Below are 16,401 nucleotides of genomic sequence, written 5' to 3'. Positions count from 1 at the left end.
AGTATTTTTTTGTGCTTGTACACCGGAAGATGGAAACTCAGTGGAAGGATGTGAACAGTTCCCTTCTGGTTATGCTGGCAGAGATGGCCATCATGCACTGGCTGTAACATCATCTTTGCTTGCTAGCATCTGGTGATGTAAAAATGCATAAAGAGATCCAAAAATACTGTTTAAAACCTTTGGGCCTGAGTCTCATTTACACTAAAGTCACTGCCCTGACAGTGTAAAGGGGCCTAAAGGGAGAGTAAATTACTGTCATGCTCACTTCAAGGCCAGAGCAGTATGAAGTGGTCTTAGTGTAAATGGGAGTCACACCCGTTATTCTAGATGATTGATCATTCTTAATGTGACATTAACCCTTATTCAAAATTCAAAACACATTTAGGCCCTTACAGTGTTGGTGATCTTAACTTTTGCATTCAATGCTTAATGCATCACCAATAATATTGTATTATATTCTAATCCCTCCAAGAGACCCGTGCAGTAGGCCAGCTAGAACAATAGCTGCCCATTTACCACTCCTTCATGCAGTCCCCACAGAGCAAGGTTAGGAAAGCATTAGCCCATTGAAGATGAGCTTTCCTGTTTTTTCTGAATGCCAGACCTCTGTATTGAAGATGAAGGAGGCTACAGCTTACTTCATTTCCTGCAAATGGATTGTGAACCTCGGACACCTGGCAGTTTTCCAGTGCAGACCTCAGCTGAGTGGAGATTGGCTGCACCTTGCTAATGTCGATCTGCTCCACAGTCTCTCTGCTTCCTTCAGAAATGAGGGCATTGTTGTCCCTGTAACCGCAGAAATAATTCCCTCGTGGCTGCAATCTGAGTTGTATGTCGAATCCCTGCCTCCTCTCACATTGCATGTCAGTGTCCTCAGACATCCTGCAAGAAGAAAAATAAAAACCTTCTCCTGCTCCCATTGAACTAAAGGAATTGTGCCATTGACTTGAGCAGAAGTGGGATCAGGGCTTAGCACTGCATGGGTTGAATCAGCCTACCATTCCATTGGCCTCCTATATTTATATTTATTTTATTTTTTGCATCTGCCAATTTTCCCACTGGCCGTGCCATTTATTACAACACAGGCAACCATTCTCTGTCAGCATAGACAACAACAGGAGCTGATTGACCACATACACAATGCTAAAGCTTTGTTACTGCCCTCTGGAAAAAATGCGTACAACTCAGTCAGACACAGTATAAAAACTGTCAAGTTTTTCTGCTATCTTTGAGATGCCTATGGGAACATTTCTTAGAATCTCTTAAACCAAACGGTTGGCTTGTCGTCTTAGCTCTTCACTCTCCTTCATGCGGCTTCCCTGACCAGCATAGACAGGGATTCCTTTCCCTTGACACTCATGTAACAGTCTGCCTAGAGGGGATAGTCAATAGCATGGTGCAGGCTAGCGTGTTTTTTCAGCAACTATGCTGCTTAGGGAAACCATGCTAGCAATGACCCTGCTTTAGCACAGCTGTGGCTAAAACTTTTACCAGCTGCATAATAGAGACAGTGCCTATTAGTCATCAAACGTCTCCTAATCAGGCGAGACAAGTTGGATGAAGTAGTATTGTTTTTTCATTGCACCATCTTCTGTGGATGGAAGAGACAAGCTTTCGAGCTTCACCAAGATCACCTTCAGGTCACGACTCCATCAAAGACCTTCACATTCCTCAAAGAGCAGTTGTTAACATATTAAATCACAATTAATTCTCCTGATTAATGCAGCTCCATAGAAAAGCTTTGTACTGCTGCTGTGTTTTTGCAAATTAAGAACAAAAATATTTATGGTGATCTACTTGAAAACCATATATGTCGATTGATTCAATGCCTGGGTGGTTTGGCAAGAGATTGGTCTATAGAGGGACTTTCAAAAGCCTCTTCTGCCATCTGTATGCAGAGGAGTAAACACGTCTTCCCTCATCTGCATTGGAGTTAAACCCATAAATCCCCTTGTGACTCAATTGCAGAAGAGGTTCCCCAACCCCTTAGACTATTAGAGATCATGAGGATCTACAATGGCTTTCTCAATTTATAGCTGGAACAGTCTCCCTTAAGACTAATAGTGGAAGTGGGCAATCCCTTCCATTCATAGCTTGGATTTCCAACCCACATGAGTCTAATCTCCTCACACTAATTTTATGCTAATGTCATTCCATTGAATTCAATGGAGCTACGTCTGGTTTACAGCAATGTGAATTAGAGCAGGATCATGCTCCAGATGTGTCTGATTAAAGTGGTTCTAAAATAGCACTGGAAAAACTCACATGTTCTGTCCTCTCCCTGTCTGTGTTCCTATCCCCTCACCCTCCATCCCTCCCAATCCAGTCATGGAACTCAACACCAGAGACTAACCTGTAAAGATGATATGATGATATAGGCAAGAGCCTCTCAGCTTTCATTCTGACTGTTCCTGATGTCTCCCTTGCTTATCCGTGCACTGTAAATGAACAGAAGTGATTGATGTGACATTTCCCAGGGTACAATCTGGAATGCTGAACAGCTGTTTTCCCCTCAATTCTCCAATCTGGGATGCCTTTTACACAGCTTCACTGTGAGAGCAACCACTCCTGGTCTGCCCACACCCAGCCTCCAGCATATAAATCACCCCCAGCTATACTGTATGAGAGCTAGAGCCAGCCAGCCATGAATTATATTACAGAGTGACACCAGTACATTCTCAGTCCCAGACTTGTGTGTCTTGTACTGCCCAGCACTCTCCTGGACAATACAGGCTCATAGAACGTCTGTCATTTCATTCATAGAAAATGATGTGCACAAATCTTATCCCCACTGAAGTTCCCAAACAATTCAAGCCAAAGACACTGGTTTAGAGAAAACATTAAAATCAGTTTAACTACTACAAAAAGAAAGATTTTAAGTGATTACAAGTAAGGAGGCATAAAAGTCAGAATTAGTTACAAAGAAACAAAAGGTAAAACACAAACTAACACCTAACTTAAAAGCTAAGAGACTTCAAAGCAAAAGTCTCTCTCACCACATGCTGTAGCAGTCTTAACTAGTGGAATCTTCCAGTCAGAATCTCCCCCCAGTCCCATGATGCTTCCCTTGTCTTTTCAAGTATTGTTGATGCTGTATATAGAGATGAAGGGAGAGAGGTAATCTGAGGTGTTTGCTCCCCTGTCTTATGGCATTTTTCCTCTATGGGTATGTTTACACTACCCACCAAATTGGTGGGTAGTGATCGATCTGTCGGGGAACGATGTATCGCATCTTGTCTAGACACGATACATCTGATCCCCGAACATGCTCCCCGTCAGCTCCGGAACTCCACCAGGGCAAGAGGCGAAAGTGTAGTTGATGGAAGAGCGGCAGCATTCGATCCCGTGCTGTGAGGATGTGAAGTAAATCAATCTAAGTTGATCTAAGATATGTCAACTTCAGCTACGCTATGCTCATAGCTGAAGTTGCGTATCTTAGATTGGTCACCCCCCCTTCCCCCCCAGTGTAGACCAGGCCTTTGAGAATCATCTCCAACTGTGGTTCAGGTGACAGCATGTCTGTGGGATGAGAACTTCCATCTCTTTCTTTGCCAACATGTAAATGTCTCACTCTCGCCATTTTCCCTGCCAAAGAATGGCTGCTTAACCAGGGAATGGTCTATTTGATTTTATTGACCCTGGCTGAGGCATTAGTTTGCCTTTTGTCTCTGATGAACTGGTTTGTGTCTGCTTTTCTGAACTTGGAACAGGTCTTATACAATAAAATTTCATAGCTTCACATACATTGTTGCCACACACATTTTACCAAGACAATAATGTTCAGCAGATTATGAGTTTTCAAATGATACCTTACAAGGGACACTTTGTACCAGACTTATCATAGTCTTTTAGAAAGAGTGAACGCAAGGATACAGACTGTCACACTAGGTAGAGAAAAAGACTACAAATGGGACATGGGTATGTTCACCTCTAAGATACTGGTGCAAATCCACTCTGTTCAGTAGTGAGCAAAAGTTGTTACCCTCTCATTTCTGCTCAGCTGGTCATATGAAATGACTTGTTGGTTTCTTTTACTAATGGAGCCAAGTCACAAAACTCACCATCATCACTCTCAGAAGGGTCGGTGGCTTGAGTGAGCCATAAAGTTTGAGCTGTCCTCTTACCCCATAAATATGGTTTCTCCAGAAAAGTGTTAAGTCCTTACTGGTGAGGCTGTGTGGGAGAAGTCTGAACTTTCCACTGCCCTTGCTGTACAGTTCTGAGTCTCTTGGCTTAATTGTGTTTTTCTTGACATGCTTTCCCAATGGGGAAGTGAAGCTGAATGTGGAGGGAGCAGAGAGGAGCCAGGGACCCTGCTCAAAGCAGTGTTCATTCACACCTTTTGTTATTTCAGTGCAAGTTTATGTCTCAATCAGCCCTTAAACCCATGCCTGTAGTCAAGTTCAGCACCATCAACAGTCTTCCATCTCATTCTCACGCCATACTAAATGAAGGTGAACTGCATTGTTGTACTAGCAGATTGACAAAAGGTCTAGCTGCATCTCTTCAGAAAAAGCCCTACTCTTTTATTTTGGGGGTGGGTTGGGGAAGGAACTCTATCTCCCCATCAACCCCCCTCCCCCTTTCTCCTTAATGGTAGCTAAATGAACAGTATTGTTTGCCTAAATGATTAACCTTTCGCATATGGTTTTCGTAAAAGAGAAGTGACCTCCAACCTCTTCATGCATGGCCTGAAAAATTACACTGTTATTGTTTCAGGCATGTAATATGTCTGCATATTACATGGCTCAGCATGGTCTTGGCAGCATGTCCTCTAAAAGAGACCTGAGAGCGATAGTATGGCTGTACAGAATGCAGAAATGGAAAGCTTATTCTGCCCAGGTAGGACGTGCTGTCCATCTACTCACCGAAAGATCCAATCCCTTCTATTCACTGCCTGTTTTACTAAGGAAAACATTATCTCCAAACGGTTAAGAGAACTGCCCTGACAAATTGGATGGGAAGTGTGTCATCGAACCTTCTGGCTTTGTGGGAAGAGGCGGTGATGTGGGTAACACAGGTCACAAATGTTTTGGGTGGGGCAGATGTGACTTTTTCCCCCTTCTCCTACCAGTAGCTGCAGCTATGCTCATGTGTTCTGGCTTCTCTCCTCTGCTGCTCTCCTACTAGTGAGAGGAAAGGGAGGAATCTGAGCCTCGTGACTCGGTGTGAATAGCTGGGAAGTGATGCCGGGATGGAGAGCACCAGCAGTTAAACTTTCTCAGGGCCAAGTTCTGCCCTCAGCTTCCCTTCTGTACATTGCTTTACGCTTCGCAAGCAGATGCTCATCTGTAACTCCTTGTGCGAGCATCAAAGGGGGAAGATTTGGCTCCAAATCTGAAAAATCTGGGCATTTGCAGGGCTTTATTTGAGCCCCTCTAGAACCAAACTCCTTCCTTTTGTTGTTCTTTCATTCCCCTTTCAGAGGAAGCAAAGGCAAAGACATCAACACAATCAAGTCACTGCGAGTCCTGCGAGTCCTAAGACCACTGAAGACTATCAAGCGTCTGCCCAAGTTAAAGGTTGGCGAATAACAGGAAACAGTTCTTCTTTTTTGGGGACTTGCAGGCTGGGCTGTGGGCAAAATTTCTTGTGTAAACTCAAAGTGGGTAATGTATAGACCTATTATTTTACTGTAATTGATTTTAATTTTTGCCAGTTTTACTTAGATAAAAAAGACACCCTTCCCCCCATTTAATAGTTTTGCACATTTTTATCAAATGTTAAAAGGTCTTTTGGTTTCACAGCAAATGCCACGTTCAGTTTTTGGACTGTTGCATAACTAATAGCCCTTATAAAGGTTGGGGATGGGGAAACCCACCCAAAACGCAACCTACACACTTAACACCGTTTTTTGAAATTTTGTGGTGTGCAAAAAGTAACTCCTGGAGCATTCACTTTCACTGCTCAACTTGTATGCAATGAACATTGCACATTTCGCCCAGCTCCTGTGGAAATCTTCCACTGAGTCAGGAGGAATTTTAATCTGTTCATCTCTTCATTTAGGAGTGTGTAATGCAGGGTTAGCATCAGTAGCCTTACATCTCTGGAATCCTGAGTCACAAGTTGAATAAATTTGGTGGCCTGAGCTTAGTTATTCACTACTTTTCAAGAATGGATTTAAAACTGTTCAAGAATATCCTGCTCCTGGAATTGTGGAGTGGGAGGATTTACAGGATTAAAGAGATGTGCATTGTAGGCACTCAGTGCAGGAAATAATGGCTGTACAGTGTTTTTGTGCGCTCACCGGTACGGAACTTTTCCATTAGAGATGGGCCAAAAATATAAAGAGCTTCTGCTTTTGTGAAACCACATCAGCCCAATTTTTTTAGCTTTTCTCTGGGTCCTGTTTGATCCAAATCCCCCTGGTTCAGGTTCAGATAATTTCAATTTTAGCCAATTTAATTTTCACACATGCTAAATTCACCTGAAAACTCTATAGAACACCAAGGCTAGTTGATTGGAAATTTAAATGTGTTGTTCTGTGGCCCTTGAAATCAGCAGTGTTAATTTTCATCTGCTCTGGAATGCAAAGAAACACTGACTTTTTATTAAACAAATTCTTTATTTTCAAACTTATATTGGCCAGAGCGGGTTGAATACTGCTAAAAAGTGTCAGTAAATATTTATATGAATCAGAAACTGAATTCATATTGCTTGTCTTCACACCTATTTTGCATTTGCTCCTTGGAAACTAGTTACTGGTCACTGAAACTGAGTGTTTTGTGAGGATTATTAGAGAATATTATGCAGAAAGTGAATTTGGAATTTCTGGATTGTGCTTGCACCAGAAACATGATTCTAAGAGTTACATTCAGAAAAACAATACCATATGCCTGGTGTGTCCAAACAGAACTAATCAATCCCCCTCAGAATTCCTTATATTGAATAATCACCACAAACTGCTCATGAATGTGGTGTAAGCCACCAGCTATTTGCAGAAATTATTTGGCAACTAATACCATATAACAAATACTTTCAAAAAGTGTTTGCAGACAGTTCACAAGCTACATTTGCCAACTAAATTATTTAATAGTTAACACTGGTTGAATTATTTGCTACAAATTATTTATTCAAAGCATTTTCTATTTTATCATGAAATAATTTTCCTTATCAGTCAAGCAGTTCAAATAATATTTAATGAGTAATTTATTTAAGAAGGTTTATTCCCTATCAGTCATTGAATAGATTAGTCACATATACATTTTTCACCTACTAATTCAGCTATACAAATATTTTCTCAGGACTAATATTTACATAGACAACCGGTTATTTTATTTGCTGTTTTTACTGGCAATATCACAGAATTCAGTCACATGGTTTAAACTCTTGCAACCAGGAAAAAGAATGGAACTGCAGGAAATGGTTATTAGTAGAACTAGGAATTTGAAACATCTGGTGTGCAAGTTAAAGGTATCGGATCCAAAATTTCACGTGTTCCTGTTTAGATGCCGAGATCTCTCTCTCTCTCTCTCTGTCTCCTCACCTCTTCCCCTGCTTGTCACCCCACCATTATAGGCTGTCTTTGACTGCGTGGTGAATTCCCTGAAGAACGTCCTCAATATTCTAATTGTTTACATGCTCTTCATGTTCATTTTCGCTGTCATTGCTGTGCAACTCTTCAAAGGCAAATTCTTCTACTGCACGGATGAGTCCAAGGAGCTAGAAAAGGACTGCAGGTACTTGGCAGGATGGCAGGGGATGCTGGAAGCCAGCAGTGGATTACTTGCAGGTGGAGAATCCTGGGTCCTTTCCTGAGTTCCCTTGGCGGTGATAACTCTTCTAACTGTGTGTGACTTAATCTCATCATTCTGAGCTCAATTAATTCTAGCGTGGCTCCATTGAATAAGAGTGCTGCTTTAACAGAGTTATACCAGACATTAATTTTACCCTTTTTGTTTTTAATAGTTTAAATGTCTAAGACCCCAATCCTGCAAAGTCAAATACTTTAATTTTAAGTCTGAGTAGTTACAGTGACTTGATTCAAACTAATCATGTGCTTAAAGTAGAGCACAAACTTAGGTGTTTGAAGGATCAAGGTCTGTGTGGCTAATTTAGCTAGCTGCCTTTCTGATTTTTAAAATGGATTTTTTTTTCTTGAAGCTCTTTTATTTGAACATTGTAGTTAATAAGTAAGAAGTGAAAAGGAAGTTAAAGGGCCATTGTTGGCACTAATATGATAGAAGACTTGTGTTTTCAGCCCGATTTGTCCTTTCCCATTTAACAGTGTTTTTTATGTTGTCCACATTGGCTCCTCCTTGCTTGCTTCTTTATTTGATGATTGCTATCATCTGGGAATGTCTTCAGTAATGTCAGTGACAGCGCTCGGAACAGTGATATGTAGGTTACTCTCTCTGTATATTTCCTCTTCTGGCTGCCAGCTTTACAGCAGCAGAGCAAATATATTAGTTGGTCACACATCAGCAGTATTTCTGGGGTTTATATTTTCAGTTTCTCATTGGCTGAAGAGTGGATTTGTTCTCAAACAGATATTTAGAACCCAGAGGACATTCTCCACTAGATTGTAACAGTTTGTGATGGATCAGATTATTCCAAGCCTAAAGTAATTGACAGTGTCCTCTTAATTGTAAGTATTGTCTTAGGGCTTGTCTACACTGCACTTAAGTCGACATATGTTACATTGCTCAGGGGTGTGGAACTCTCCTCCTCCGGGAGACGTAACTTACGTGGACTTAAAGTGGTGTCTACAACATGCTGTGTGGGTGAGAGAGTGTTCTCCTGCCAACATCGCTTCTGCCTCTCGTTGAGGTGGAGTAATGACATTGATGGGAGAACGCTCTCCCATCGTCATAGCACGTCTTCACCAGAAGCACTAAATCGATACCCCTGCATTAGTGCAGCAGCAGCTGATTTACCGTGGTAGTGAGGAGAAGCCCTTCGTAATTCTTACCTGTGACTGACTGGCCTAGGGATATGGTCCTCCTCTCCCATGCCCAAGGCTGTGGATTCAAGTCTCTGCTGCAGCTTGTGCAGAGATTAAAATTTTCTGGCTCTTTTCATTTTTATTTAGATTATAAAATCCTGGGGCAGGAACCATCTTTTTGTTCTGTGTTTGTACAGCGCCTAGCACAATGGGGTCTCTATCCAAGACTGGGGCTCCCACATGCTACTGCAATACAAGTAATAATGATAATTATCCGTAATAAATTGCTGCTGAGCCTTGTCACCTCACTTGTTTCAAGACTCTGCTCTTCTTTTTAGGGGTCAGTATCTGGATTATGAGAAGAGTGAGGTGGAGGCACAGCCCAGGCAGTGGAAAAAGTATGAGTTTCACTATGACAATGTGCTCTGGGCTCTGTTAACGCTGTTCACTGTCTCCACAGGAGAAGGGTGGCCAACGTAAGTAACGTGGAGTTTGTCGGGTCTGTTTACCTCATTGAGATGTAATGCTAACTCTTTGTAGCTGTCAGGGACAGATAAACAATCAACGACTTGTGCAAAGTGGATGGGGAATTCGTTATCAGCCAGGCTTCTGGTTTTCCTCACGAAAATGTTTAACGAAGCAGAGGATTAGGCAGGACTTGAGTGTATTTTTCTGCACATTCCTATAAGGTTGTACAGTGGTGTTTCCTGGGCACTTTTTGATAAATAATTGTCTGCTCACTCCTAGCCTTCAGATCTGCACTGCTTTCTTTGGCATGAAATAGATTAACAGGTTCACAAAAGCTGCTGACCTTAAGCGCGGAGAAGAAAGGAACATTGTGATCTGTGAAGAAAGCAGTCCAGGCTTTTTGGTTCAAAACTATCATTACTGCAACCTGGAAGTCTTTTTCATGTGGCAGGCAACCCCTGTCACCCATGCCCCACTGCCTAACAAAATAATGAATGAAAACCTCAGTGGCCAATATATTTTCAGGGCAGTGTGCATCGCAGATTATTCACAGTCCTTTCACCTCTGTTGTTTCATCCATATTGACACATAGAAGAGGAGAGGAAGGATTCTGACCCCAAAGTATCCCTTCTCCTTGCATTCACAGAAAATTGATCATGGCAAATATGTTGATGGGACACTAACTAATGGTCCCCTATTCCAAAATGGAGGAAAAAGAAAGGGTGCCCACTAGCCCATAAGGAAAGTTCTTTCCCAGTTGCAAAGGTGGCAGTGAGTTTAATTCCATGCATGTAAGGAAGAATTTCTGCAGTGCAGCCTCTGATACCAAGTAAATCTAGAGCTCTCACTGGTACTTTGCCCTGTGTTGTCAGAATTGTTGTCAGAAGCTACCGGTTTGGTGCTCTGCTCTCTCCTTGTTGGTATCACTCGGCTGCATGCGTGTGTTCCCTCTGTGTGCTGCCCCAGCTCTGTGCAGATAGCTGACACAGCAGACCTGAAGAGAACCCCCAATGACCACAGAGTCTAGTAAGGTACGAAGGCACGTTGGCCAGGTTTATTGCCATATGGACACAATTGCAGTTCCCTCTAGATTGTTACTCTACAGGGCATACTACGAGAAAGTGTCCCCCCGGTCAATGGACTCGGCTCAGTTAGTGGCGGGACTTTCCACTGCCCCTTAGGCCGGACAAAGACACCACCCCAGGGATACATTCTTATACACAGGTACAAACAAGTTACACATCACTCCTGATGTATTGAGGTGCAACCCCTCTACGTAGTTAGGTACAACCCCTCTACGTAGTTAGGTGCCTCCTCTCACCTTGTACAGATTGGTTCGATCAAAACAACTCTATCCATCATTTTACCCTTTTGCCCCTGTCATTGGGATGGGTTAGTCTGTTCCTTATTATCTGTGTGGAATGTGCAAGTTTGTGAATGTTCTGATCTCTAGTGTTCAGTACCTTTTAGGTACGTATCTTCTTGCATCAGCCCTTTCCTTGCCAGCTTCTGTGAACAGAGCCTGCCTCTGGCTCACAGCTTCACTTTGCTTTATGTTAGCAAAGTCTCGACCATTACTTTAGTTCAGGCCTTAGGCCTCATACCAGGCCTCTGATACTAAGGTTTACATCTTAGGGCCTCCTCTTACTACACCCTGCACTTAATTTAATTGCTTTTCTTCTCTTTCTGCATTTGATTACAGTGTATTGAAGCACTCGGTGGATGCTACATATGAGGAGCAGGGTCCCAGCCCTGGTTATCGAATGGAAATGTCCATCTTTTACGTTGTGTACTTTGTTGTCTTCCCCTTCTTCTTCGTGAATATATTTGTGGCGTTAATCATCATCACCTTCCAGGAGCAAGGAGATAAAGTGATGTCGGAATGCAGTCTAGAAAAAAACGAGGTACCCAGGTGTTACAAATTCAGCAACCACTTGCACACTGGGAGTTGGCATTTTTTGGCTCAGACTGCCTAGCTACAAACAAAATCCCACGCTTACCACCACCACTAACGACTTTACAGCAGTTATTAACAGAGGGAGGCCCTAAATTTTGTGTTATCAATGACCACATTGAGAGATGTGTTGAATATGAAATGTAAAGAATCAATTTGCCGCCCCAGTAATCCGTTGCATGGATGTATGGCCCATGGAGACCACACATCTCTGAATATGATGCTACAGCTTGACCTGAGCAGCTAAACAAAATGACATATCTCTGTGGACCACACCTCCCTATTACAGATGAACATGGTGTTTAGTACTTTCACTCTGTGTATGCACAGGCGCTGACTTTTATTTTTCTCAGTGGGTGCTCCACCCGTTCCTCCCCAAGGCTCTGCTCCACTCCACTCCCCTACGCCGAGGTCCCACCCTCGCTCTGCCTCTTCCCACCCCCTCCCCCAAAGTTTCCCGCCTGCCCAGCACTTTCTCTGCCCTCCCCCAAGTGCCTCCCACCAGCCGTCAAACCGCTGATTGTTCTGTGCCCAGCCACTATGTGATAAACATACTCAGTCCATCCTCCCCAAAATACCTCACCCATGCTCTCAAAGATAACCTGTTTCATATGAACATGTTGGCTATTGGATGACCCCAGCCGATTTTGATTTTTCTCCCCTTGTTCCTGTTTTGTAGAGGGCCTGCATAGACTTCGCCATAAGTGCCAGGCCGCTGACCCGCTACATGCCTCAAAACAAGCAGTCTTTTCAGTACAAGATGTGGAAGTTTGTGGTGTCCCCTCCCTTTGAATATTTTATCATGGTCATGATTGCACTCAATACTATAGTGCTGATGATGAAGGTTAGTGAGCTGTTGTTAGTTCTTCCTGACTTCACGTGGGCTAGGAAATGTGGCATTTGTTATAGGAGGGACGTGCTTGAGACACTAGAGTAAGATTAGCTTCTGATGTTGCCTAGTCACTGGTGTGACTGCAGTACTGTTGGTTGGGCAGTCCTTACTGAAGAAGACAGGATTGCCTGGATGTGGACAGAGCTCCCCAGCCCACGATTTAGATACAAAGGCAGAAAGCTCAAACTGCTTCTGCTTGCACTCCCCTATGCCTGTTGTAGAGGAATTGGGACTCTGTTCTCTAATAATGTGTTGTTCCCCACTGAATCTGTCACTCCTAATTAAGGGTCAGATTTACTCTCGTTTACACTGGTTGAAATCCAGAACAACTCAAGTCAACACAGTTACTCATATATGCACCAAATGGAGAATCCTTGGGTCTGGCTGGGCTTCACTCACTACAGCACCCAAAAGGGAGAGGCAGAGGTGTCTGTATTGCATGTATGATCTCCCCCAATCCCTAGCGTAAGCTGGAGCTGCCTCAGATGAGCCCAGCGGCTGTTATGTTGCTGGAGATCATTTGGGTACAGCAGCATTCGGGGCACACTCTAACCTTCTGAGCACTCCTCCAATGTACCTGCTACTTGTGAGGAGGTCTTACACCAGCAGAAGATTCTCCAGTGCTAGGGGAATGTTCAGCTGATCAATTCAGATAGTATCATGACCCTGTTGTTCCTTTGGAATGGCACAAAGGATCCATAGCATAGACTGGGATCTGGCCTTAAGTGAAAGCGGGAACTGGCCCTAAATCAATCAAGAGTCTTACAGACATTGTTTCATCAGCGTAAAAAGCCTTCTCGTAACAGCCTCTCTTCCCTCTTGGTTTAGTTCTATGGTGCTCCAGAAGCATACGAAGAAATGTTGAAATGCCTGAATATTGTATTTACATCTATGTTTTCAATGGAATGCGTTCTGAAGATCATTGCCTTTGGTGTACTGGTATGTTCCTTTCTCATTTACCTTCTGCTGCTTTCCCTTCTCATCAAACATTCATGCTGTGAGATGACACAGAGATTAAAAAACAACCCCAAATTTAATTTAGGGATTTTATTTTCCTATCTTGTGTTTTTATTTTGCAGAATTACTTCCGAGATGCCTGGAACGTCTTTGATTTTGTAACAGTTTTGGGAAGTATTACTGATATTTTAGTAACAGAGATTGCGGTAAGTACAGTTTGCTAAATTCACTTTGTTAACCCACAAACCTGTGCCCTGTCAAGGCGTCACATCTCCTTCCCACCAACCTATTTCCTGGAGTTGCCTCCCGGGCTCCTCATGAGATGTTGCGCTTTGGGGACCTGTTCACATTAGCTCTGTTTTTTCCCCCAGGCCGAACACACTCTCTGGCTAAAGACTCCATTTTACAAGGAGTTCTGAGGAGAACGGCAGTGGTAGTAGATGTGCTAGGAAATGCTGTCTCTTTCTCGTTTAATGAAAGGATCCCGTCCTTGAGCCTTTTTTACCCCTTCATGGAAAAGTCCTATAGAATTTAATGGAGAAGAAACCCAAAGAGGGTTATTACAATTGTTTCTGTTTAGTAGTGTCCCACACTGTACTAGGAGCGTCTCAGAGGAAATAAGGAAGTGTTATTTACTCCTCATAATACAAGAACTAGGGGTCACCCAATGAAATTAATGGGCAGCAGGTTTAGAACAAACAAAAAGACGTATTTCTTCACACAACGCACAGTCAACCTGTGGGACTCTTTGCCAGAGGATGTTGTGAAGGCCAAGACTATAACAGGGTTCAAAAAAGAACTAGATAAGTTCCTGGAGGCAGGGCCGGCTCCAGGGTTTTTGCCGTCCCAAGCAGCAAAAAAAAAAAAGAAAGCCGCGATCGCAATCTGCAGCCCTACCACCACCGCTCTTGTCTTCGATGGCAATTTGGCGGCTGGTCCTTCCCTCCGACAGGAAGTGAGGGACCCACCGCTGAAGAGCCAGATGTGCCGCCCCTCTCCGTTGGCCGCCCCAAGCATCTGCTTGCTGGGCTGGTGCCTGGAGCCAGCCCTTCATGGAGGATAGGTGCATCAATGGCTATTAGCCAGGATGGGCAGGGATGGTGTCCCTAGCCTCTGTTTGCCAGAGGCTCGGAATGGGTGACAGGGGATGGATCACTTGATGATTACCTGTTCTGTTCATTCCCTCTGGGGCACCTGGCATTGACCACTGTCGGCAGACAGGATACTGGGCTTAGATGGACCGTTAGTCTGACCCAGTATGGCCGCTCTTATGTAAAGATGCTGTTCTCTGTCCCTTCGAGCTTTCAGTCTATGTTTTGTATTGGACAAAAGAGTGAAGGTGACAAACCGGGAAGGAGCAGATGGGGTTCGGAAGGAGGAGGGTTAGAACAACAGCATTGTCTGCAACCTCAGTTTAGCCATGTTGGGATCATTGTTCATTTTTAAAAATCTACATAAAAGGTTTCCATAGAAATTAATATTAAAAGAATATAGTAGAGAATGAGATAATTTCTGTAGAACTTACTAGCTGAGCTGTAAAATGTAAGAGACTTCCATCACTGCTAAGGAATTTTATAGGATTGTTTAAAAATTTCCTACTTTCTATTAAATTCTTTAGGATGTTTTCATAAGGGTGAAGGACATAAATTTACACCGTGTAGAGGTCAAGCATAGGGGTTTATTACACACAGCGCTGGTGAAGTGTCACCTTGCTTATTAGGCTCAGAGACACTGTTAATTAATTGATTACAATAGAAAATATAGATTTTCCATGGGCAGGGAAAAGTTCCACACCCCAGGATAGGTTTTGCAGTAAGACAAGATGGCACATTAGCCAGTGGTTAACAGGTTACATAATGTCTCTACCCAGTGTCTTAAGTTAGCAAGTTAACATTTAATTAATACTTTGATAAAATATTGTTAGTATAAAATATATATGTTGAATTCTGATTTGGGGTCCATAGGAATGGAGCAACTCCTTTGATTGTTCAACAGGTATATTCCTGGGGGTTAAAGCAAAGAAACAGTGAAAGTATATGGCAATAAAGATTGTTTTCTGTGTGTCTTAAGGCAAGACATTGGTCCCTGGGGAGGGAGGTGGAAGGCTGCCATATTTTATAGTGATGTACCAACTTTTCATAAACTCAGGGTTGGATCTGTCGGAAGAACGTCTCCCTACAGAAGAGACTAACACAGTAGGAACAGGATTCTTTGTTCAATTTGCAACTCTGAATAAGACACAGTTATTTAGTTCTTAGCTCCAACACCTGGCAATGTGCTGACTAGTCTTAATTTAGGAAAACAAGGTTATTTGTTTACCACAGCTTTCTCTTAGCTGATCACTGTTTGCTAGGCCTCTGGTCTCTTGACCATACTCTGGACTTTGGGTCTGGAAAAGAGCTGGCACAATTCACATACCAGGTTGTTATATAAAATGCACATGGATTTTAACCCTTCAAAGGGCAAGGAAGAATAATGACCCCATACCATGAACCTGGTTTTACCCCATTTATGAACTGTTCTTATCTTAGCTGCTTATCTTCATCACATGCTGGTGTTGTTTTAGCTGTGCGTATTGAAAGCGTACATCACTGTAACTTTTCCTTGTACACCTCCTAGGGCTCATCTCCATGGCAAGTTACTACACAGCAAGATGGGGTGTGAATCTACAGCACACCTGCTAGTGTAACATCCCCTGTGGAACCCTGTCCAGCTCACTGAATGTCCTGGTTACTACTTGTAGAATGTCAAACTGCACTCCGCAACTTTCAGTGGTCTGTAGCAGTCTCCATGCAGGATGTTACTGCGTGGGAAACTGGTGCATCATATATTCACACCCTGGCTTGCCACACGTAATTTGCCATCTAGAGTAGCCCTTAGAGACATGTTTTCAGATATTTCTATGTATACTGAGAGCCCAGACCTTTCCCCCTTACTCTAAGAAGTCCTGTCCCAGGGACTCATTTACAGAACCGAGCCAATTGTGCCTTTGTTACCAGTCCGTGTTGCACGGTGCAAAGCTGCAATATCCCAGGACCCTGGAAGCAGCTATCACACAACTGGCTGGTGTGGGGGTGGTGATTTGTTTGGGGAGGAGAAATTTACCCCAGAGTCATTGTCAATCTTCTTACCTCCCCCACCCACAATTTTGGGGTAGTTTGCACTCCAGCCATTTCTAGGATGGAGCACTATCTGTTGTCAGGAGAGTGCAGAGATAGAAATTTTGCCTGGCTCTTCAGAAAAAGT

The 16,401-nt window shown here is 43.2% G+C and overlaps 1 protein-coding gene across 11 annotated transcripts in view; it reads left to right on the top strand.

Annotated features, from left to right (window-relative positions):
* Positions 1 to 16,401, top strand: part of CACNA1B (calcium voltage-gated channel subunit alpha1 B) — a 530,102-nt gene that overhangs the window by 418,855 nt on the left and 94,846 nt on the right. For all 11 annotated transcript variants that reach the window (XM_050926295.1, XM_050926292.1, XM_050926289.1 and 8 more), the window contains 7 exons: positions 5,426 to 5,522; positions 7,519 to 7,679; positions 9,223 to 9,360; positions 11,055 to 11,256; positions 11,986 to 12,150; positions 13,027 to 13,137; positions 13,278 to 13,361. In XM_050926295.1, coding sequence (XP_050782252.1) covers positions 5,426 to 5,522; positions 7,519 to 7,679; positions 9,223 to 9,360; positions 11,055 to 11,256; positions 11,986 to 12,150; positions 13,027 to 13,137; positions 13,278 to 13,361 — 958 coding nt within the window. The remainder of the gene's footprint in view (positions 1 to 5,425; positions 5,523 to 7,518; positions 7,680 to 9,222; positions 9,361 to 11,054; positions 11,257 to 11,985; positions 12,151 to 13,026; positions 13,138 to 13,277; positions 13,362 to 16,401) is intronic.

The sequence above is a fragment of the Gopherus flavomarginatus genome, chromosome 17, assembly GCF_025201925.1.
Source record: "Gopherus flavomarginatus isolate rGopFla2 chromosome 17, rGopFla2.mat.asm, whole genome shotgun sequence".
Classification (NCBI taxonomy): Eukaryota; Metazoa; Chordata; order Testudines; family Testudinidae; genus Gopherus; species Gopherus flavomarginatus.
The sequence above is the reverse complement of the archived record's forward strand: the minus strand, read 5'-3'. Positions and strand labels throughout refer to the sequence as shown.